We start from the raw sequence: 23315 nt of genomic DNA on the forward strand, positions 1-23315 counted from the left end.
GATGTACATGGCAACATCAAGCAAGAGCAATGTAAGTGTTGTATGTGTGCAAGTTAAAAAAGTTGCGCCTCAGCTCCTGTGTCCAATCAGAATCGAGAAACTGGTATCAGGCTTTGTAAGTTCACCCTCACCCTCCTCACCCTTCCTAGTAAAAGGGGCCTCAATACCCTTCCGAAATTGCAACATTGCGATCGTGGAGTTGCCTAATTTAACGGAATTGTCTTTTTCTTTTACGAGACTTCGAGTGCTACAGCAGAATTAGGGTAATCATTGTTGATATTTTGACGCAGCCTCAGTTTTAATTTATCGTAATTGCTTTGAAAGAGGAAAGTATCACCTTGTCAGTTAAATATTTTCAATTCAGAGCACAAAAGTACTCGCGGTTCGGCAACAGTGGTATTGAGAGCGCCAGCGATTGGTGTGACGGCGAGGTTGAAAATCTTTAATTTATAAAGAATTCTGAGCGCCGCAATATGGCGGGAGTGGTAAGATCTTAGATCACGGTGAAGAAAATATCCAAGTTCATGCAGAAGTGACCGGTGATTTGATTTTCCTTCATTACGATGCCTCGTCCAAAGAGGACTGTAAGTACTTATTCACCCACTGAATATAGATGCACTATTCTGTTTTATTTCTCAAGCAGCTTGGCCCAAACCGCGTTCTCCTCCACCTGATTTTGTAAACATAGGACATGTCGTATAACCCTAAATTTAAAATTCTGTTGCCCATCTCCAAATCAATCGAAACGATATGTATTGGCCCTGTTAAATGCTACCTTTAAACAGTTTTTCTCATCAAACTCAAGCTTTCAGCATTGAATAGCACAAGTCTTTTAATCCTCCCCTGTATAGGCCTCACATTTTTTTTTTTCGATGCCCCTCCGATCACCCTTTCATGAGGGTATTCAGTCCCTCTCTTGGACAGTTTTGCCTCTTATCTCACTTCAACTGCCCAGGGAATCTTTACCAATGTATATTTTTACTGCTATCAGTAATGGTTTTGCACCTCTAAACATGTGATACCTGAAATATCGTTGAATCCTATGAATTTATCATCTACATTGTGAAGGAAGCGGTACCCAATACTTACTCTAAATCACCCTAACAAGATGAACTCCTTTCCAGTTATTCATCGTGTGTCATTGAGTTTTGTCTTGATTTACTGTCATGATTTTCTTGATGACACATCAATTTATCCCTGTTTATAATGGATAGGTCAAGCCCTATGAAATCTGACTCTGTAACCTTTCTTCTCTTCTAACGCAAATTTCTTTGTCAACATCACTGTACTTCCTGCTCTGCATGAGCAGCACTAGATATTTATCTAGAGAAATGTCTGAGAAAGCAAGTATCTTGTTAATGATCAGTTCATCACCAAAACAATGAACCAGTTCGTCGAGGTCAACTTTTTCCGGTGTTTCTGGTGTTTCCACCAACATCCACCCCACAACACGTATGTTGCGTCCCGTAATAATTTGTCAACAATGAGTGCCATGATTTGAATTAGACTGCTTTGTTGAAATAGATTTTAGCATAATGCAAAGCCTGCGCAAGCATTTTAATGCGAACCATGATTCAGTTAAATTTGTTTTGTAACGTTTAACTCGCTTTTTTTATTTTAAAGAATTCAAAATCTGAGAAGAGCATACTTGTATGCGTTTTGTAAAGCAATCTACCTAAAATACTGTGTTAACAATTTCATCATGATACTTGTATTAACCTTCATTGCAGTACTTAGTTATTGCAGTTTCATTCTTCCTTTTTGCCCAACGTTACTTACTCTCTTTTCCCCATTTCTTCCCGTCCTCCCATTTTCATGGTCGGATACTGTTGCATTGTCAATTTTGATTCTAATAATCCAGGATTTAAACTTTTGCAATCATAATTAACAGCAAACTGAATTCAGAGAGTTGATCACATCTTATTCCTTGTTTTGAAAAATGTTTGCCCTTAGAATCTTCCGATTTCCAACAGCCCGATTGTTCATTTTATTTTCATCCATTTATTGATTACCTAGATTGGAAGTTGCAGAAAACTGATTATTTTTGGCATTACTGTCAAGCTTGTGATGAGGTTCTCATTTTTTCATCCTCTCTTTTCCTCCTACCACTTTTCATTCATAATTTTAAGAATTCTCAACTTACTATACTAAGCACCTTCTTAATGATTGAAAAAATAAGAGCACTCAAATTGATTTAGCATGAATGTAGCAGACCTTTTCTAAGGTGCATGCGTTAAAAGTCTCAATAGCTCATGCCACTAATCAAGTGATAAAACTAATTGCATTGATGATGCTTTGGTTGATATAAATAATAATTTACCTATCATCCAATGATGCTGGAGACCTGATGTAGATTAGTGGGGGAAAGAAATAATTTAGTGCAGCGTATCATTGTGACTATTTTCAGCACTTTGATCCATCTAAAACTGCCTCCAGTTCCCGTCATTAACCTCTTGTTGTAGTGGAGTAAACGCAACATTTGCCCCAATTGAAATTCTTTATTGGTTTTTTCCATGTACAGGAATCAGGTACAGTCCTGGTTTTTTCTCATCTTTCAAGTTATGAAAATAGTGGTGTGGAACTAATTTCAGAGTGGTTTGAAATCTAAGTGGCTCAACATTTCGGGCTTTACAGAGCCATCGTTCATAATCATTAGGATCAGGACTTAAGCATGATTGTGAGGACGTGGAAGGTTGAAAGCGTTCCATTTTACCAAATTTGTTTGATTCTCATCTGCTCCTAATTTCTGTAGATAGTTTGCCATTTTTGTCAAGCCTAATATTTTGTTAAATCTTTCAGGCCATCAAGAAACCCATTGTAATTAACAGCTCTTCAGACAGTGACAGTTTTGATGAAGATGACGATCCGGACAAAATTGAAGTGCCAGGTTTGTATTTTCTTAATTGTATCTAACAAGGGGGAGGGGAATGTTGTTCGCAAAAACAATTAGCATCAGATGGAAACTTTCATGTTTGCATTCGTAAGGGAAAATACATTCTTGTCCTGCAGCTTAATTTGAGATCATATTTACTCTTGTCAGTACTGTAACAGAAAGTAACAGATATGTCTCTATAAAACTATTTTGTATTCCAATTCAATGTAGCAATGAGAAACTTGAAAATGTATTGCCTTCCTTAATCCTGTATTTCTTGGTTTGCATATTTGAAACTTTTAACCATTGAAGGATATCTCATTAGTATTTTTGGCTGTTACTGGACCATCATGTCTCTTACCTTATTTTTTATGCAACACAACAAATACATTTAATTGATTACAGTGATTGGTGAGTGTATGTTCTCTGATATAAAGTGTATTCTGCAGGTGAAATATATATGTGTGAATGAAACTTTAATGATGGTCAAATTACGGAAATGCGTATCTCTGTTTATAGAGTTGCAGACTTCCCGTCATACTTTATTTTCTACAATGAAAACGACTGAACATCATTTATTGAAAACTTTAGTGATTTTTCATCTCTGTACTTAGGAAAACTATTCCTTGAAAATTTCCAGCGGCGATGTTGGTTTGGTCTCATTTTCAAAAGTAAAATGGGAGCAAAGATTCTGATGCACTGCAACGGAGATACACATTTTTGCAGTTTCACTGTCAATGCAAGTCTAATAGGACTGCGTATAGCAGTATATTAATGTTTAGTAATCTTGTATCCTCCTAAAAACTCCTTACTTATTGATGGCCTGGCTGATACAGGATCCCGCACACTCCTTATGGGGATGTGTTCCGATCGATTTTTGATTGTTTTAAATTCGTTTATGGATACTGATCAAAAGTCATAATTGCGCCAATTTTCTATGAGCCACCGTTTTTGCATAATACGCAATTTACGTCACAGCAATTTCCAGGACCGGCCGGCTGAAATCTAAATGCAGTGCGCGTCTGTCTGGTAAGGACAATAGAAGGGGGGAGAGAGAGAGAAACTGATTTGGACAGTGAAAAGAAAAGGGGTGTGGAATCTGAGATAAGACCGTTGCTTGGCTGCTGATCGGTTTTCCTGTTAACATGATTTTTGCTCATCCGACCGACCCGACCATACTCAAGTACTCGTCACGTTCATTTATGCAAGGAATTACCAAAACGCTTTTCAGCGGGTTGTGCAAAAATAGTGGCTTGTAGAAAGTTTGGGCATTGATAACTTTTGATCAGCAGACATAGACAAATTTAAAACATGTTATTACCTGATTAATAAATTTAAAACAATTAAAAAATTATAAAGCGATTTTGGTACACATCCTCATAAGTAGTGTGCAGGGTCCTTTGTTTAAAATGAGTGGTTTAGTTATTTTATTTTTTATTTATTTATTTATTTATTTTTTCCTTTCTTGCAATGATATTTTTAGCTTCTAAGTGAATTTGATTTAATCTATTATTTCTCTCTTATCCAGGAGGAGGTAAAGATCTGGCGACATCCGCTGCAATTAGCTCTCTAAAAAATGAAGGTGGAATCCTAGAACCCGTCAGCTCTGCTACCACTGCAGTGAAATCACCAACTGTCATCAATGTTGTGCCAAAGAAAGAAATGAAACTCTCTACTACTCCCAAATTAGTTTCCGTTAATACTGAAAGTAAGTAATTCTAAGACTGCCAATGTCTGTAGATTAGCTTGTTCGTAGATTGGCTGCCCTTTTGGGCCGTAAGAGTTCCATAATTAGATGAGACCTATCCTCCTAAATTACCAATATAGGTCCATACACTCTTCCCTTGTGTGGATAGCAGTGTGAGGGTAGCTTCAAAAAACGTTGAGGGAATGTGGTCTTGTGTGGACAAAAATCTGAAGGCAGCCTCTCAAAATGTGAAAGGGAAGAACTTTCTGCACCTTTGAACTTTTTTCCTAGTGGCCGTTATCAGAAAAATCTGGCGACACTCTAGTAAGCTTAGTTCTTTTAATACATATGAGAGTCGCAATGAAGGAAGAAAATAACTTATTAGCCCATTCATAATAAAGTTTTTGGTTCTTTTAGTTTTGATGATGGGGCACTGTACCACATGTAATACCAAGAAATTTGGTGCTGTCTAAATTTCAAGATTTTTTTCGTTATACACGCATTATTTAAGTGGGAAAATGAAGGTGGTCAATGAGCGAGCTCCTCTTTCTGCGTCTACGCAGGCCAGGGAGATGAGACGGCGTGTTAATTCAGATCATAACAAAACACTCCGCATTTTCATTTTGGCGATGTTGTCACTTCTGCGTGCAATGACACATGTTTATTGCTGAAAATGCACTATTCTGACCAGTTCGTCTCAAGATCGGCTCAAAAAAATTTAATTTTAAAAGCTCATCGTCCTCCAGAAGGAACATCATATCATAGAATCTCGAAATTTCACCGAATTTCTTTGAATTGTGCGGTGTCCTTCATTTTCAATTAGGAGCCTGACTGATAATGTCCTGAAACCCCCCTCGCCCTTCACGTCAGCTAGGTCTGGCATAATTGAGAAGGGTGTGTTCAAAATGCATGTAGAATTTCACCTATAAATTAAGCTTTAAATGTTTCAGCTGGAACGAATCCAATGAACTCAAAACCCATGGGCATGATGGGGATGAAAGGTTTTGATCCCGGCTACATGAGTGGTGCATCTGGAATGGGTCCTTATTCAAATCCTCTATCAGCGCCCGGCTCCTTAGGTAGTTTTGGTTTGTCACCTATGAGTTACCCTGGAATGCATCCAGGACCACCGAACATAAATCCATTGCAATTCTTACAACCTAGTAAGAGAGTTGAATTTCACTACCATTAAAATCTTTGAGACTGCATTGATTCTGCATGTCTTTGTGTATTATCAGTGAATTAAAATTTAAGGCCCTAGCAGGAAACTTCTGCAGGTTGAAGCAGATAGAGATTGATCAAGAAGGAGCATTTAAAAAATTTTAGATTGTTGTTATGTTGAGGATGTGCCTCCCATTAAATATTTTCCTCTCAATGTGTTAAATAAATAACAATCCAAAACAGAACATTAACTTTAACAGTTATAATGATTTGAGTGTCTCTTTTGCCCATCATGATGTGTACACTATCCTCCAGTCCATCGAAGTTTGAACTTTGTTCAGAATCTTCCCCCTAATGAATTATGGAAGGCGCATCCCAAAAACTGCAAGTTTAAATTCAATGCAGTTTCAATTGATTTTTATTGATGTTGTATGGTTCGTGCTGTATTTGTCCGATGCATTGCTTGGCTTACTTATTATTTTTTTAGTTTAAGTTTTCAATTTTTTTATTTGTCATTTTTTCCTTGAGTTGCTCAGATTTTCAGATGGTTCTTCCTATTTTTTCTTTTTTTTGTGCTGAAGTATATTCTCACGATAAGTTTACTTTCAAAGTATAATTTGGTCAACCAGCTATAAACTACAGAAAACATGTTTAGAAAGTAATTAATTAGTGCATGACAATAAATAATCCAGAATTCAGACTTGTTGCTTGAGTGTCTCACTACTGTTATTCATCGCTTTTCAATTTTTATGTCTGCAGCATGCACATTGATTTATTAAACCTCAAAATAGTGCATACAAAATCACAGTACTAAGACCTTTTGGATTTCGAATTAACAGCTTGATCTTCCGCTCCCTTCAAGGGCTTCAAGCTAATTCGAATCAACGGTTTCTGCAATTTTCCGGATCGATTCGTCAGTCCCTTGAGATCAGATTAATCGAGGTCTTACTGTAGATGCGTTTAGCATTTAAAGAATAACTAACCGGTTAACCTCACAAGAGCAAAATTGTAATGAAACCTATCAAAAATAAGTCCAATTAAAATTTTGTACTCTCATTAAAGTTTTGCACTTTTGATTCTCTGTAATACAAAATGAGATAATGAATTATCGAAGTGAATTTATTCGGTACGTGTGGATCTTTTGCCATATTGTTGATTGTTCTTTTTTTATGAAGTTAGATGGAGAAAAGAAATACAATAAAAGAAACTACATTTAAACTAATTGTGGACATCACCTGAACTTTTTTTTTACTTAACCCCATCAAAATGAAGAAAATCTGAATCGAGTTTTTTTATCAGAAACTTACCCACTTTTTGGAACCCAAATTGCCTCAAGCATCAAATTAGGTTGTGTTTCTTTCTAATTAGGTTATGTTTCTTGCTTTAGGTTTAGATAGAGCCGGTGGCTTGTTTCCTCCAGGATTTTCAACAAGCGCGTTTAATCAGTTATTAATGTCTGCAAATCCCTCAGCGACAGGAGCTCTCTTACAGCAGATTCTCAGTTCAGGGATGGGAATGGGTGGAATGGGAATGACGCCTGGGTGGTCACCGTTCCCGCAGATGGGAAAAAATCTGCCATACCCACCATTCTGGGGCAGCAATGAAGACAAGGTGAGCTTGATTGTCTCTTTCATTTTAACTCTAAATAAAATTTGTGAAGCCAAAACAGGTTATTCATTCAATGGCAATTCATTTCTACATGCAGTGTAATCCTAAGTCCTGTTTACCCCAGGAACTTTTTTTCTTACGAAGCTGTTGGACTGAAGTTTTAGGACTACTCCTAAATCAAAGTGTCCTTTTTCGCCTCTCAAAATTTTGAAGGGACTGCTCTTCTTTTGTTTTCAATGGCAATCCCTATCTTGGGAATTATCAATGAAAAGGGCATCAAGAAGAAAAATTTTGGAGCCAAGTTGGGGTCTATATCTCAAACCGTTACAAAATGGCAGTCCGGTAAAGTTGAAAGTAGCAAATAAAAAAATCTTGGTAACCTATCAACAAATCAAGTATAAAAAGGCCGCTAAAATCGACATCTCGGTCAATTTTCACATCGTGGGAATCCAGGTACAACTATGATGTTTTAGTATGTTGTATGGATGGATAAGAGCTGTTATCTGGTACAGTATGAAAAATGTACTCCACTTTCTTGAACCTTAGACGCGGCGATTTATCGATTTTTTGCCGTTTTTGACACTTTGGGACCAATTTTCTCGGAAATTTGGCAACATAGGAAAAAATTTTACTGAACATTTTTTATTCATTTTTTTACGTACTTTTCAAAAATGTACACAGTTTTTGGATTAAGTTGAGTTTTGAATGTGTTAAATGGAAAAAACCCCTAAAAATGGGCCAAAAATGGCAACAATGGGCCATAAGGCCCCTTAAAATTTATCGGAGGCCTTTAAAAAGGCCAGAAACGAAAAGTACGCAAAAAAATACGTAAGAATCATGAGCTGGAAGAGTGATAACAGTCGAAAAAGTCGACGAAAATAATTGTTTTTCGATTCCAGGATTTTGGGTTTGAGGCGCTGCTGCGCCCTTGCATGGGCTCCGTTCGGTCTAATATTTGGCACAGAGTCTACCTAAAACTAGTACTTTGAAAATATGAAACATTTAGCAAAATCCAGGTGGGGCCGGAAAAGGCCCAAAACGCAACTCCTCCTTTGCCTCATACTTGGCATCTGAAGTTGTAGTAGAGCTGAACTCAAATTTGACTCCTTTTTTTCGGAAAAAATGAATCCTTTTCAAGGCTGTAATGAATCCTATAGGATGTTAGAATAGTCTCCCCCCCCCCCCCCCCTCTATCATTTTACCTAACTGAGTTAGAGATTTGAAACTTGGAGGATTTTCCTAGGTCAAAGGGAGCTACAAATGAGAAGACTCCTCTTGTGATACCTCTTTTAAAAGAGCATAAATGAATAAAACTTTATGTGCAAACTGGAAGTCAATAACTCAAACTGTTTCAAAATGGCGGCTGGTTAAAGTTCAAAGTGGCCGAAAATTGGAACCCAGGTTTTTTGTCGATAGAGTTGCCTGAAACTCGGTATCGGGGGGTTTTTTAATATAAGAAAAACGGATTTGACATTGGATTTTTATAAAAACCAAAATTTTCAAAATGGCGACTGGTTAGGTTCAAAAAGACCGAAAATTGTTATTTTTTAGGAATCTAATTTCAAATTTGTTAATCCCCTACTAAAATACCCTTGGGCTCCAAGTTTCAGGCAAATCCATCGACAAATAACCGAGTTGCCAATTTTCGGCCATTATGAACCTAACCGGCCACCATTTTAAAACGGTGTAAGATCATGACTTCCGCTTTGCGCCAAAAATGTTCTTTTTTTATGCTCTTTTGAACAAGGTACCACAACGAGGCCTTTCCATTTGAAAAAAACAGTTGGGGTCCCTTCCCCCCATCCCCCTCCAAGGGGCCCCCCTGGAAATTTTAGGGGTGTCAAAAAGTAACTCCCCTTGACTTAGGAATGTCCTCCAAGTTTCAAATCTCTACCTCAAGCGGGTACAAAGTTAGAGAGGGGGAGGTTACTTTTCTAACACCCTGTATCACAGCTAAACAGGAAAAAAACCTGTGTAGTTGTGATGTTTTTTGCTGATCTTACTGGACATTTTCAAACCTGCCTGAACAGTCCATAACATGACCTCTGATGATGTCATGGTATCCAAAAGGCTACGAAGCGGTAGTCTGCAGAGTAGTGTAGAGTTGACTGCCCTAGCAGTTAGTGGCGCATCCCTTCATTTCCTCTCTCTCTCTCTTCATGGTTCTGTTACTTAGTGTGTCCTGGAATTGGTGTTCAGTGCTTCCTCACATCAGTGGAAATGCCGCCTAAGTGTTGTGTTGGGAGATTCTTAAAATTGAAAGGGAATTCGTTCCATGTTTGTAGGAGGAAAGGCTACCGGCAAGGGCTTGAAGCAGTCGCCAAATTATCTGTAGAAGATCAAATAAACCTGGGACCCAGAGTTGGTACAAACACTCTTAAAAAAATTTGTGCCTATCATAAGAAAGTTTTTATTAACGAGTTCACTTCTACATTCGGTGCTTGGTGTTGTGATCCATTAAAACTTCATCCTCTTTTAAATAACACAAAATCCAAAAACTCAAATCGCAGACGACGTGCACGTGGAATTGCCGTATTAAAAATTGATCATAGAATAATAGGAAGGCGGCGTGGAGTTGATCTCATTCCAGGAAAATCTTTGTGTAAACAGTGCTATGAAGTAATTATACTTGGAAAACGGAAGAATAAACTAGTAGCTAAGAAGAGAAAAAGGAGAAATGGTGGGAGTATTAAGATAAAAGAGAGTAAAGAGAAGAAAGAGCAACCAGAAGAAGAACCAGATTTCACAGTGAAATTATTGAAGGTAAGAGAAGCAATTTCCAGAATAAAGATAGATGACTTGAACTGATAGGATGATCAAATTATTTGCAACATGCAATCATTTCCCTCAAAAATGTAAATCCCATGGGAAGATGTTTGCATTGTCACCAACTTTTACAAAACTTGGAATTAGCGGAGGCGAAGTTTTGCTATTACCCAGTTTATTCAACACATGTATCAATTGGCATAAGCGGCTGCTTCTGAAACTGCTTAATTTTTGGAGGCATCAATTGAACTTCTCCCTTTCTTTCTGGTGACAACAAGGAAGGAGATCATTGGACTTTTCTCTCTTTTCATTTATGTATTTATTTTTTGCGAAGGGAAGGGGGGGGGGGTTAATTTTTCCTCAGTCTGTCTTTTCTGAACTCAACCCTAAGTCAGTTATTAATTGTTATTAAATGTTACGTATTACGTACTCCTGTTTCTTGACAATGAAGTGTCTGTTTCTAGATTAATGCATTGAGAGAGGAGCAGCAAGATGATGAAGATGCTGAAGAAGATGGCATGGGAGTTGCTGAAACGTACGCTGATTACATGCCAGCTAAATGTACGTAGTATCTGCTGTTACTGATTTTTTTTTTTCTGTTCTGAACATTTAAGGAAATATTTCAATTCAAATTCCTTTTTTTCATCTCTTTGTATCTCTGAATTGAAAAAAAGAAAGAGAAGTGAAAGACGAATTGACTTAGCAAAGCGATGCCTGAAGATGAGTTCAGCCAATAAGCAACCACCATTTCCCCCGCCGGCTATGACATTAGTACCCGCCAAAAATATTGTTTCAAACGGGTCCCATTGTTGGCATTTTTACAACAAGATTTCTTTACCATTTAGAGTTTAAAAAATCTGAAAAATTCATAGAAGATTAGTTCTCTCTGTACTCTCAGAAAACGAATTAAAATTACTGTCTGCTGCTGACCTGAAATCTGTATTAATGGTAGAACGAAGACATACATAGGCAGCCCAAAACAGAAACAGTAGAAAGAAAACGAAGAAACAGCGGAAACAAGGCAAAAATACACAAAATTATACGGGACATTTTGGTGTCTCTTGACACTACTATCTGTATTTTCATCTGTACTAAGTAGTACACCTCTTGAACAGCTCAAATTAACATTCCAAGAACATTGATTAATGTCAAAAAAAGGCTTTGTTTCACCTACAAGACATTTTCATGCTATCTCAGCTGTCCTAAGTAATCTATCTTTGCTTGAACAGTCGATTTTTAGCTTATCTGCTGTAATATTTTTATTTTACAGTAAAAATTGGCAAGAAGCATCCTGATCCTGTCGTGGAAACAGCGTCACTTTCCAGTGTTGAGCCTACAGACATATGGTACCAGTTGTCCATTCCTGAAAGTACTATCAAATCGGGCGCTCTCTCTGCTCTACAACTTGAAGCCATTACTTATGCCTCCCAACAGCACGAGCACTTTTTACCTGATGGATCTCGAGCAGGATTTTTAATCGGTAAGTTTGTCTAAATCTTCAATTTAAGTTAATTTACACTCAGCATAGAGTGAAAATTTAAAAACGCTCTCTATAAAATGCTTTTAGTGCATTCTTTAAAGGCAAACACCCTATTTTGTGAAATATTTTCTTTCATGTTCTTCTGTTCAATAATGTCAGATATTGAGTATGAGTCGTGTAAAAAATGAATTCGTCCTGCTGTAGCAAGGCCAATTAATTATTACAATATTAATCATTTCTTTAACAGTAAACCTGCTTCTTGCTGTAACTGCAATAGTGGCTGTTTTCCAAAAAAATCGATCCATTATCAAGTAATAGGGATAAGGTTTGCTCTACAGGTTTTTACTAGGCTATCGAAACATATCGACGGTGTAAGTCGGCAATCACATATCTCGGTTTGCGACGTCGCAGACTTCCTGTCATACTTTATTTTTTAAACGGAAAACTATTCAGTGGCAATTCTTTAAAGCTTCCGTGATTTTTCTTCTCTTTGCAAAGAAAATTCTTCAAAAACTTCAAAGAATGATGTCAATTAGTCCTCCTTTAAAATAAGAACAAAGATGCGGAGATTTTCAGACACCGCAAACGAGTTATGTGATTGCCGACTTACACCGTCCATATATCGAAAAGCAGTAACAACAAAATGACTCTTACTAGTAGCTATCGGAGTTTCTAGAGTTTATAAAAATAAGTCGTTGCCACATTTATCTATTTAAGGGGCCTAGTATCTTAACAGACAGTGTAACTTGACACCAATACTTCGACTCAGAGCAGTTCCGATGAAGCAGGCCGTCTCTGTCAAGAGCGACCTTAGTGTATTAGTATGCCAAAAGAAGCAGTACTGATACTGATAGCTTTTTGACAAGAATTTGTTTGAACACTGCTAATGGAAATGTAGTAAGAAGTTTATTTTAGATGATGGGGTCAATACCAGTTTGCCCGGTAAACTTCTTAAATCAACGTTTAATTCCCGAGTTTGCCCTAAAAAAGAACTATATTTGTGAACATTGAAGCATTTTCAATTTCTTCAACAATTGAGATTTGTTAAAAATTGTTCCAAATCACCTATTTGAAATGTTCGTATCATTGTCAAAACCATTGTAGTGGCTTCAAGCAGCGTAGAGAATTCAATGATTTTCATATTGATGACTGATTTTCTGACTAGCTATATCAAGAAACTGTGATTCAAGTATGCTTAGTTGCCCTTCGCTAATCATCTTGTAAATCCAGGCCGTAAATTCCTGAAAAAATTATTTACCTTGAGGTTATTCATTTATTAATTCATTTTTGTCAATTCTGTATGACAATAGGTGATGGTGCTGGTGTCGGAAAAGGTCGAACTATTGCTGGAGTTATTTATGAAAACTATATGAAAGGTCGTAAAAGAGCAATATGGGTGTCAGTATCAAATGACTTGAAATATGATGCGGAAAGAGATCTTGGCGATATTGGTGCTGGAAAAATTGAAGTTCATCCACTGAACAAGGTAAATATATGTGTATTTGGTGAAGCCTGTAATACAGGGGAGGAGGGTTTAACTCTTTTATTTCTTCACGATTAGTTAGGAAGGGTGGTGAGTTGGTTCAAGCTCAGTATTTAATAATTATTTGTACACGCATCAATTTTTTTTTTTTTTTTTTTTTTTTTTTTTTTTTTTTTTTTTTTTTTTTGGGGGGCCGTAGGTACATTTTTCAATCTAATGTAAGTGAAAAATGACCAGTACAAATGAACATCCGCACTCTCTCAGAATCTGACCTCCATTTTTCTTTAAGTCTCCCCTCCTTTCTTGAAAAGACCCTCTAATGGCATCTATCATGTCATAACTGGAATTACATTTCATATACAGCTACACGCGCAATACATGTATACATTTTCATAATATTTCATGAAATTTTGTAAGATTCAATAGAACAGAGCTCTTTTTGTCTCATGCTGTAGTTTTTTTTTGTTTCTGTCTTCGTTTCGGTTACTGCTAGAACAAAGTATTTTAACAACCTAATTTTTAGATTCATAACTTGAAATCCTCATGGCTATTCTCGGTGGAAAAAGGGAAGGAGTAAAGATGGAATGTCATATTGAAACTAATTTTCTTTTACGAAACTAAAACATTGAGAGGAACTCTTTCCTAGTACCGAAAAGTGTCCTTGAAGTCAGTAAGTTGCACATGCCATCAGAGATAGGTATTCAAGGTGACCCCCCAATAATAAGGGGTGAGTTAAACTCAAAGTGCATCAATAATAACCTAAAAGTAAAGAATTAAAACCTCAAGCCTCTTTTTCTTGCCTCTAATTTTACATTGCTCAGCTCCGTCTGTTGGAATTTACTCCTCATGATGAATTATCAAAGAGGCATGAGGTAGATACTATTTTTGTCTAGAATTATGACATTTGCTTTCATTTGCTCTTTGTTTCAGTTCAAGTATGCCAAAATATCCTCCAATGTTAATGGGAATGTGAAAAAAGGAGTCATTTTCTCAACGTATTCTGCCCTTATTGGAGAATCAAGTCAATCAGGAGGAAAGTACAAGACGAGACTGAAGCAACTATTGCAATGGTGTGGAGATGATTTTGATGGCCTTGTATCCTTTTTCTCAAATTATTTATGTATACTCTCAAGAGTGTGAAAGCATCCATGCTTAACTTGCTCTTTAGTGATCTTTAGAACAATATTAATGGCACCATCTAACAAATTAGGCAATCGGATGAACATGACCGAAACAATCGCATAGCATCTGTGTTAGTTACCTCGTCCTTGCATAGTTGTCCTGGGTTGGCTATGGCAAGTGCACACGATGTGTGCAAATGATCTCTGGTAACTGCACGAGATAGTGCATCTAAGCGCACTTGTCTTGGGATGGCGAGTCCTGTGTATGCAAATGAGTTAAATAGTTTCAGAGACAAGTTTTTTTTTTTTTTTGTTCTATATGGGAACTTGATCTGGTGATGCATCAGCCATCAGTGGGTGACAATGCACCTGCCTCTCAATTTTTTCACTGGAAAGCACCCAGTATCAGAAATGTGGATAATGTCGCCAATATATTTGTTCCTATTCCTTATGTAGATCAGTCATAAACTTGTCAAATTGATTGAAAAGTAGAAGAAAATAAAGAAAACGATTATAAAGAGAAACGAGAAATATATCAATGAATTTTATACTATAATTAGTATCAAAATGGGATTATTTCAGTTTATTTTCATCGATGTTGGAGACAGTTTCACTAAGTAATTTCTGTGAGTTAGAATAATTTTGAACACAATGACTGCCATGCTGGCCTGTAACAACAAGCTCGGATGCTTGACTTGATATCTGCAAGCTCCTGGTGAAACTAGAAGTCACTCTCTTTGTCCTTTAGAGTGTGCCAGTTTGGCGCAGTCAGAAGATTTTTTATTGAGCACATTGCTCTCCAATAGAAATTTGCTGAAATTTTTGTTTAAATCCTTGGTAATAATCAGTGTCTATTCTCTTGAGTAGATCTACAATTTTTTCTGCCTTTTCCAATTTTAAGATCAGATAAATGTCCAAGCTCATAAAGTCAATAAGCATGTATAGGCTAACTATGATGTTCATGGCATTTTGGTAAATATGCATTACTGCCATGTCGGTTTTTTGTTAATGGCTACCTTCTTTTAGTAACACTAGTCAATAAATGAATGCACTCAGTCAAATGTCTTTTCCTTAGTTTTGATCGTAGATTGTGTTTGATGAATGCCATCGGGCTAAAAACTTGTGTCCGACTGGATCGGCAAAGCCAACGAAAACCGGTCAAACTGTCTTAGAACTGCAGAAGAAATTGCCCAAAGCTCGAGTCATCTACGCTTCTGCAACAGGAGCATCTGAGCCACGCAACATGGCATACATGATACGTTTGGGCATATGGGGTGAGGGTACGCCGTTCCCAGAGTTCATGGATTTCATCGGTGCTGTGGAAAAACGAGGAGTTGGTGCTATGGAAATTGTTGCGATGGACATGAAACTGAGAGGAATGTATATAGCAAGGCAACTTAGTTTTCAAGGTAGGAATCTTGTGTCTCGTTATTACGGTTTAATTATAATGCTTATAATGCTTATAATGCGGCTTATAATGAAACCCAGTCCAAGGATGTTAGGTTCCTGAGAAACTTGAGCCACTGGCACTAGTATTCTTAGCATGCCTTTCAAGAGCCCTTGAAAGTTTGAGTGAACATTCACAGTTCCAAGAGTCCTCCCATCAAAATTTAGTGGTTAAGTACTTTTCTCACTAGAATTTCCAGGAATGTATCCAGAATGGGTGAAGTGCCCATTCTGGTCCAGATACCAGCTATATTTTACACCAAACTAATTTTTTTTTTTTTTAACATTCAAGTATTAATGAGGTAACTTTTCCCCCTGTTTCAACATTTTAGCTGCTCAAAGTTTTTTTTCATCTACCTTTTTTTCCACCCTCCCTCCCTCTCTTCAAATGCCTGTAAAACAGTGCAGCAGACAGTCTGCCATACTTTACCAAGATGGACTATTTGTATGTAACAGATTTAAATTGAGAGAAAATCATGTCATGATTTTGCAAGACTCACCACTGGGCAAGATTGATTATTTTATGAGACTAATTTCAAAAGGAAATGCTTGCATTAAAATCTTGGTCTTTTTGCGTGTAACTTAGGTCTGTTGACACAACCATACTTTTTTGTATGGAGCAAACCACCGTCAGACTAGGCACTAAGGGGATGGTACATACTTTTCTCATCGTTCAGAGAGATTCTTTCAGCTTTCTGTTGTTATTTGTCCTGTAATTTAAATTTAATGAACAAAAGATTTAAACAATATAAATGGATTCTTTTTTCGTAGGAAACTGCAATGTACCAGCTAATTCATTACCTCTGATTTCTTTAAGGTGTAACATTCAAAGTCGAAGAAGTTCCTTTGTCTGATGAGTTCAAAAAGATCTACGATGACTCGGTAGCGCTGTGGGTTGAGGCAATGCAGAAATTCACGGAAGCCGGCGAGCTAATAGATGCAGAAAACAGGATGAAAAAGACAATGTGGGGTCAGTTTTGGTCTGCCCACCAACGCTTCTTTAAATATTTGTGCATTGCGGCAAAAGTCAAACACGCTGTGGAGATTGCAAGGGAAGCTGTCAAGTGTGGTAAATGTGTTGTTATTGGTCTCCAGTCAACAGGAGAAGCCAGGACTTTGGAGCAATTGGAGAAAGATGATGGTGAACTGTCTGATTTTGTATCCACTGCCAAGTAAGATTTCATAGTCATTCATTTTTATTTAATTAGCAGAGCATATTAGTCCTCAATCTCTTTTACAAACTGATTGCAGTAGACGCCTAAGTCATTTATACAGAGAATTGGTGATGTAGCCAACGTCTCTTTTGATCCAACCAATGGACTACTGGAAGAGTATTGTAATTGAGCATATTGTTACCTTGTCTTATCAAAATGCCATGAAAGTTCAGATAGATAAAAAATTTCTAACTCCTTTTGTAAGTGAGGGATTCATGAGTTTGCGCAAAAAAAATAGGATTTCTCGGAAAGTGGTTTCAATGTTAGCAACAATTCTTTATATTGTTTTTATAGGCGAAGAAATAGAATCATACATTAATTATGACACAAGCCATTTCAGCTGTATCAATGAGGATAAAAAGTGAAGGTAAACATACCTGCAGCCGTTTGAATATGAAAGTTTACTTTTCACCACTAAAATTCACACCCTATAAATTGCATGGCTCAGATGATATCTTTTAACATTTCTTTTGAATCTTTCAGGGGTGTCCTGCAAACCTTGGTGGAGAAGCATTTCCCTGCGCCTGATCGCAATAGAGTCAACCGACTTCTGGGTATGGTCGAAGGTTCTGGTGTCTCAAGAAAAACGCCCAAAACAGCTAAGCAAAGCAACGGAAGTCTCTCACCAGACGAGCCGAGCCCATCAAGTGGCCAAAAGCGTAAACCAGTGCGGCAGGCAGCTGCGCGAGCATCGAAAAGAGTTAAAGAAGCCAGTGATTCTGATCTTGATGGGGAAGAAGACTCTGACTTTGATATGTCTGATGAACCTGCTGTGTCAGAAATGTCTGAAACTGATAATTTCTCCAGTGATAATAATCCTTTTGGAGAGGATAGCGACTCAGATGAACCTTGGGTAATAACACAGTTGCTTTTTTGCTGTTTCTAAAGCCTTTGTACCCATCCTTGTTTTTTCAAATTTTTGATGACATAACATATTTATATTGTGATGTTTGACCTCTGACTCTTACAATTCCATGTTGCGATATTTCCTTTTTCACAGATTTTTCACAGAATTGTAAAGTAAATGAAATTTTTTTGATGAAGAAGTCAAAACGGTATATTCATCCTCCTCCAAGAGTATAAATATTTTACATGAGCGGCCCGCATTAATGATTTTTTTGCTTTCTAGGTTAACAAGAAGACAAAAAAGAAAAAAAAGAAGAAGAAACAACCTGTAAAGAAACGTCAGACAACTCAAGACAAACTGGATGATATCATCAAGCGATGTAAAGTCAACGATCGAGCTAATCTCCAGCAGCTGAATCCAAACGTCTATGCTCCAGGTCGAGCTGCCATAGAAAGAGCCTGTGAAATGAAAGAAGAACTCCTGGAGAAAATTGAGGAGTTAGGTGAAAAACTTCCTCCTAACACGCTTGACCAACTTATCGACGAGTTGGGTGGACCCGAAAATGTTGCCGAGGTAACTCTTACTGATTTCTTTTAAGATTTCAACCTGTTCCTTTATAATGGAGCTTTTGCAAGCTACAGGAATTTGCAATTTAAGTACTTCTTTTTCATGAAATTTTGCACCAAAAACGATAGCATGACTGGTTTTTTCTGATAGGAACTCCCATAGACCTTTCCATGATACTCACACAAGGCCATAATTTAGAAGATGGTCTGCAGTACGGTGAGAGTCCCTTTCTAGATCCAATCAAACTCTCAAGCATAAATACGAAGAAAATATCTTAGTAGGGCTTCTGTGGCTGCCGTCTTGAAGTCATAATGCGAAATGGCAATCTTGATTTGCGCCTGGAGTTTAACTGCATAAAGAGGTAGAGTCTGTAACGTAGGTGTTCCCCACCATTACAGCTTTAATTGTGAGAACTCTTTTTGAGCTTAGGGGTTCATTACAGAGAAAATCAGTCGCACTACAGTAATTTCACATAAGAAGAAGTACCTCGGCCTCAATTCGCTGTAGATTGCATGAGCTCCATTATTATATTTTCTTTTTTACTAAGCCATATGACTTCAATCAACAATCAGTAACATTGGACCCCTCTGAATAGCCTCCAAACTTACGAAATAACACTGAAAACTGACAAAACAAACTTTTTCACCATGTTATCCTTTAAAATACCAGGGTAAAGTTCGGATTCAAAACTGAAAGTTTTTAATTTTTTATAATGAAGAAAAGGCAACACAGTACCTGAAAAGCCATGTTTTTAGGCGAGATTTTTATCAAGTTGAATAGAAGAAGCAGGACTAAAGTTTTCAGTAGAAAACTCCTTCAGCGTTTTAAAGAATTGATTGCAAGCAACTTACGATGAGTTCATTTTTTTTCCTCTCAATTTAAAACAGAGGCTCAAAATTTAATCTTATCGCTACAATTGAAAGCTCTGAATTTCGTAGATAAAATCTTTAACCACACTTGTTTTGAAACTTGGAATGTTGAAAAGCTATTTTCAAACTGGCTTCACTCTTCTCTGTGTGATATTTCTAGGGGTTTGTGTTGCCAAAATTGTATTAAAATCTGCTCCAAACTATGGTGCTAGTATCTCAATTTTCAGTCTTCCATAGTCTCTTCCTCCATAAATTCATTTATTTCTGTCAGAAATTTCAAAAAAAGCACAATGTGGTCCCATTATTAGAAATTAATAGTCTGAGTGAGGCAGTTCATTGTTAGTTTCCTAAGTGAAATAAAACCAATTTATCATACCACATGAAAAAACTATCTCTTAAGAAGTGTTAGAGTGGTCATTTTCCTCCTCTGAGCATTGACAAGTTTAGCAACTTGTGACAAAACAATCGTAATTATTAAGACATCGACCCTAATTCTTGAGATGTGTTAAAATGTGACTCCCGAAACCTTTAAAGTGTTTGAAGATAATGCTTCATGTTCGTAAAATTTTAAATTCATACATTGTTTTTTTAATGTTGCAGATGACAGGTAGAAAAGGTCGGGTAGTTTCAACTGAAGATGGTGGTATTCAGTACGAATCTAGATCAGAGGTGGATGTTCCTTTAGAAACTCTTAATCTTACAGAAAAGCAGCGATTTATGGATGGAGAAAAAGATATTGCAATCATTTCCGAAGCAGCTAGTTCTGGAATTTCACTTCAAAGTGACAGGAGAGCAAAGAATCAAAGACGAAGAGTCCATATAACCTTGGAATTACCGTGGAGTGCTGACCGGGCAATCCAACAATTTGGCCGAACGCACAGGTCAAATCAAGTCAATGCCCCAGAGTATATTTTTATGATATCAGACCTTGCTGGAGAAAGGAGGTTTGCATCCATAGTGGCCAAAAGGCTGGAGAGTCTGGGTGCTTTAACGCATGGTGATCGTCGAGCAACAGAAACGCGTGATTTGTCGCAGTACAACATCGACAATAAGTATGGACGATCCGCGCTGGAGTCAACAATGAAAACAATCATGGGATATGAATCGCCGATGGTGCCCCCGCCAAAAGATTACAGTGGTGACTTCTTCAAAGATGTAGCGGACGCTTTACTGGGAGTTGGATTTATAGTTAATAGCGAATCAAATCCTGGTGTTTTAATGTTAGATAAAGATTATAATAATATGAGTAAATTTTTGAATAGGATTCTTGGCTTACCAGTTGAGTTGCAAAATAGGCTGTTTAAATACTTCACGGACGTGCTAGAATACATCATTAGGCAAGCGAAGAGGGCTGGTCGTTTTGATCTCGGCATTCTTGGTAAGTTCTTCATATACCTTCCCACAGTCATTTCTGAATTAATGATAATTTTTCTCAAGTTTGAAAATAAATCTGCTGAAACTGTGTTGCAAAGGAGGACAAAATTCACAGGTCATGAAGCATCGCAGGGCTCTTAGTTTTGCCCTGTGAAATTCTATACAACATAATAGCAGCTCAGAGCAGTAGTCTTAACCAACAATTTGAAAAGTAAAGTCTTCAACTTTTTCCATCAGGTAGAGAAAGAAGCTGTGCGCAAGAAAAATTTAGTAGCAACATCTAATTCCAGTTGCTAAATGAAAATTTTTAAAAATTGTGAATAATTGGCATTTCTTGTAATGTCTTGAAGTGGAGAAAGTATGTTCATTGTTCACGATCCATCCGCTCTGAGCTATGGATCCATGTTCGCAAGTTTTCTTCTCATGGTCACTTCCTGCATTTGTTGCACCCCTGACATCCTCTCTAACATTGTTCAATAGCTGTGAAAAAATCAGACAAGAATTGCGTTAGCTTAGCCTCCTGTGTCCTCAATATCATTTAGAAGTTTGAAGTTTAAAAGTTTCTATGCGCCAATTCCATCTCATTTATCACTCATTATGAATGTATCTAATACATTGGTACTGAAAACTTCACCAATCTATTTGATGGGCCAATTTTAAAATGTACAAGGTAAAAAGTGAAGTTTAGGAATATGAACCAGTTCCTTCAATAAGCAAGAATGGATGGGCAAAAATATAGAGTTGAGAAAAGAGAGAATCAAAACAGAAAAGTTTGCAGAATTCTTCAAAGTAAAAACTGTTTGTGTGAGTGTAAGGGGAAGATCTCAATCCACGTTTTTGCACATAGCTGTTCTGCTAGAATTACAGCTGATACTTTCCCTCATACGTTTTCGTTCATTTAACCCATTGACTTATGATTTAATGGACCCTGCCAGGCCAGGAATTAGTATTTAATTTGGCGAAAATTGGAGATCTTGAACACTTCAAAATAAACCTAAAACTCCTTCTCTGAGATTAAAAATCCATGTAATAAGCATTCACAACACAAAATTTGAGGAAAATGGTGAAAACCTGAAATAAAATTATTTTTTACTGTTGCTTATCACTGTCAAAGTCACGAAAATCGCAGAATTAGCGAAAATAAAAAAATGCTGAGGTTATTTCATTGTAAAATAATATACAAAAAATACTGTAACAAAGCAATAAACTACCATTCATAACAAGACATAGGTTGGTCACACTACTCATGTAAACATTGATGAGAACGATATCTACCATAGAATCGCGGAAGTAATGCAAACAATTAAGTTTCGAATCGACAATCCCAGCCGTCTCTTCAGATTTGGCCCAGCTCAGACCGCTGGGAGCCATCAGTTTAAGTCAATGGGTAAAATTATCTCTCTTTTATTCTTTTTTGTTTTCATTGATCAAACTGACTTTAACATATCCTAACTGTGATTTTATGTCTTTTAATCAAATGGATCTACTTTACCTCCCTCTCATTTTTAGACTTGGGCGCAGCTGGTGATAATGTGAAGCAAGTTAAATTGTATAAATTCCTCCGTAAACATGCCACCGGCGAAGCTACGTCCACATTGCACATAGTTCACGTAGAAAGAGGTATGTCCTGGGATGACGCATTATCCAAATGGTCAGAACTCACAGGATCACATGAAGGCTTTTATATATCAAATCAAGTAAGTTTTGTACAAGGTTTCAAATGACTTTTTCCGTTTACCTAATTATTTTTAGTGTTTCAGTTTCCCCATCTATACTCTTGCAGCCGAAGTTTTACTTGATAATAGGAGAAGAAAACAATTGTTGCAAATTTATTACTTCAAAGGAGTACCAGACAGTGACAAAATTGGACGTATTTATGCTGAAAGGAACTAAAGACGTGTGGAAACGATGGGGTATGCTCGTGCAAGCGGCATAAGAAACAATGTAAGAGTGGGCGTGATTCCTTTCGGGAAAATAAGTCAAAAGGAACTAAGCACCAAAATATGCTAGCCCATAAGCTGTGGGCATGTGACAAGAGTATTGTCAGATCTGTGGATTGTCATGCCGGTTGTCATCGCTGACATCACTGGCACTTCATAATTCCCATTTATTCTTAAGGTTCTCAACTAATGAGCATTTTCCTTCTTTTCCACTCATCTGTGGTTCCTTACATTCCTTTCTTACATTGTACTTCAGCATTAACTTATTTGCCAAAACAGGGAATTCCCAGGGAAATTGGAACCCTATGAGAGGCAAGAGAGTATAGCTTTTTTGGCCTCGAATCGGTAAAAGAAAAAAAAAATTATCTGATCCAACTGAGTACCTAATGCAAGTTGAAATTGAAAATTAAATAAAATTATTCTCATTCGAATATTCAAGATTTTTGGAATTTTTGCCCAGTCCTATTGTTGATTTGTCTAAAATCAGCTCATAAGAGAGGGACTATCTTTCACAGCTCAAATCGGAATCAACTTACTCAAACTTTTTCCTTGCTAGAAAAAGCATAATCATCATCATTTCTTAGAAAATTTTGGCCCCCCTCCCCCCTCCTCCCTGGTGAAACCTAAAAGTTAAGCGGAAAATAACTGATAAGCCACAACTCAAGAATTTTGTATTACAATTCCAATTTCACTTTTTTTTTATCCAGGTCCGCAGTGGCAAGAAGCATGCGATTTTAGCAGTATCAGTAGACTCAACTGAAAAAAGTGGAAAGAAAAGCTCAAAAAAAGAGAAAGAAGTTCCTTATTTGCTATACCGACCGAACACTGGTTTACAGGTAAAATTCAATTCTAATTGTTTAATTAAATTATTTTCATATAT

The 23315-nt window shown here is 37.1% G+C and overlaps 1 protein-coding gene across 3 annotated transcripts in view; it reads left to right on the forward strand.

Moving 5' to 3' along the window:
* The first annotated feature begins 329 nt into the window (after positions 1 to 329).
* sno (strawberry notch) overlaps positions 330 to 23315 on the forward strand; it is a 28986-nt gene continuing 6000 nt past the window's right edge. Inside the window, exons 1-16 of one of the 3 annotated variants that reach the window (XM_019046134.2) lie at positions 330 to 584; positions 2800 to 2887; positions 4401 to 4580; positions 5510 to 5722; positions 7108 to 7331; positions 10559 to 10655; positions 11365 to 11574; positions 12885 to 13060; positions 13988 to 14152; positions 15266 to 15587; positions 16442 to 16796; positions 17322 to 17691; positions 17968 to 18258; positions 19722 to 20499; positions 22005 to 22192; positions 23143 to 23271. In XM_019046134.2, coding sequence (XP_018901679.2) covers positions 564 to 584; positions 2800 to 2887; positions 4401 to 4580; positions 5510 to 5722; positions 7108 to 7331; positions 10559 to 10655; positions 11365 to 11574; positions 12885 to 13060; positions 13988 to 14152; positions 15266 to 15587; positions 16442 to 16796; positions 17322 to 17691; positions 17968 to 18258; positions 19722 to 20499; positions 22005 to 22192; positions 23143 to 23271 — 3807 coding nt within the window. In that variant the 5' untranslated portion in view covers positions 330 to 563. Of the gene's footprint in view, positions 585 to 2385; positions 2529 to 2799; positions 2888 to 4400; positions 4581 to 5509; positions 5723 to 7107; positions 7332 to 10558; positions 10656 to 11364; positions 11575 to 12884; positions 13061 to 13987; positions 14153 to 15265; positions 15588 to 16441; positions 16797 to 17321; positions 17692 to 17967; positions 18259 to 19721; positions 20500 to 22004; positions 22193 to 23142; positions 23272 to 23315 lie in introns of those variants that run through there. The other 2 variants (XM_019046136.2, XM_019046135.2) reach the window with 2 other exon arrangements.

This window comes from Bemisia tabaci, chromosome 4, assembly GCF_918797505.1.
Source record: "Bemisia tabaci chromosome 4, PGI_BMITA_v3".
Taxonomy (NCBI): domain Eukaryota; kingdom Metazoa; phylum Arthropoda; class Insecta; order Hemiptera; family Aleyrodidae; genus Bemisia; species Bemisia tabaci.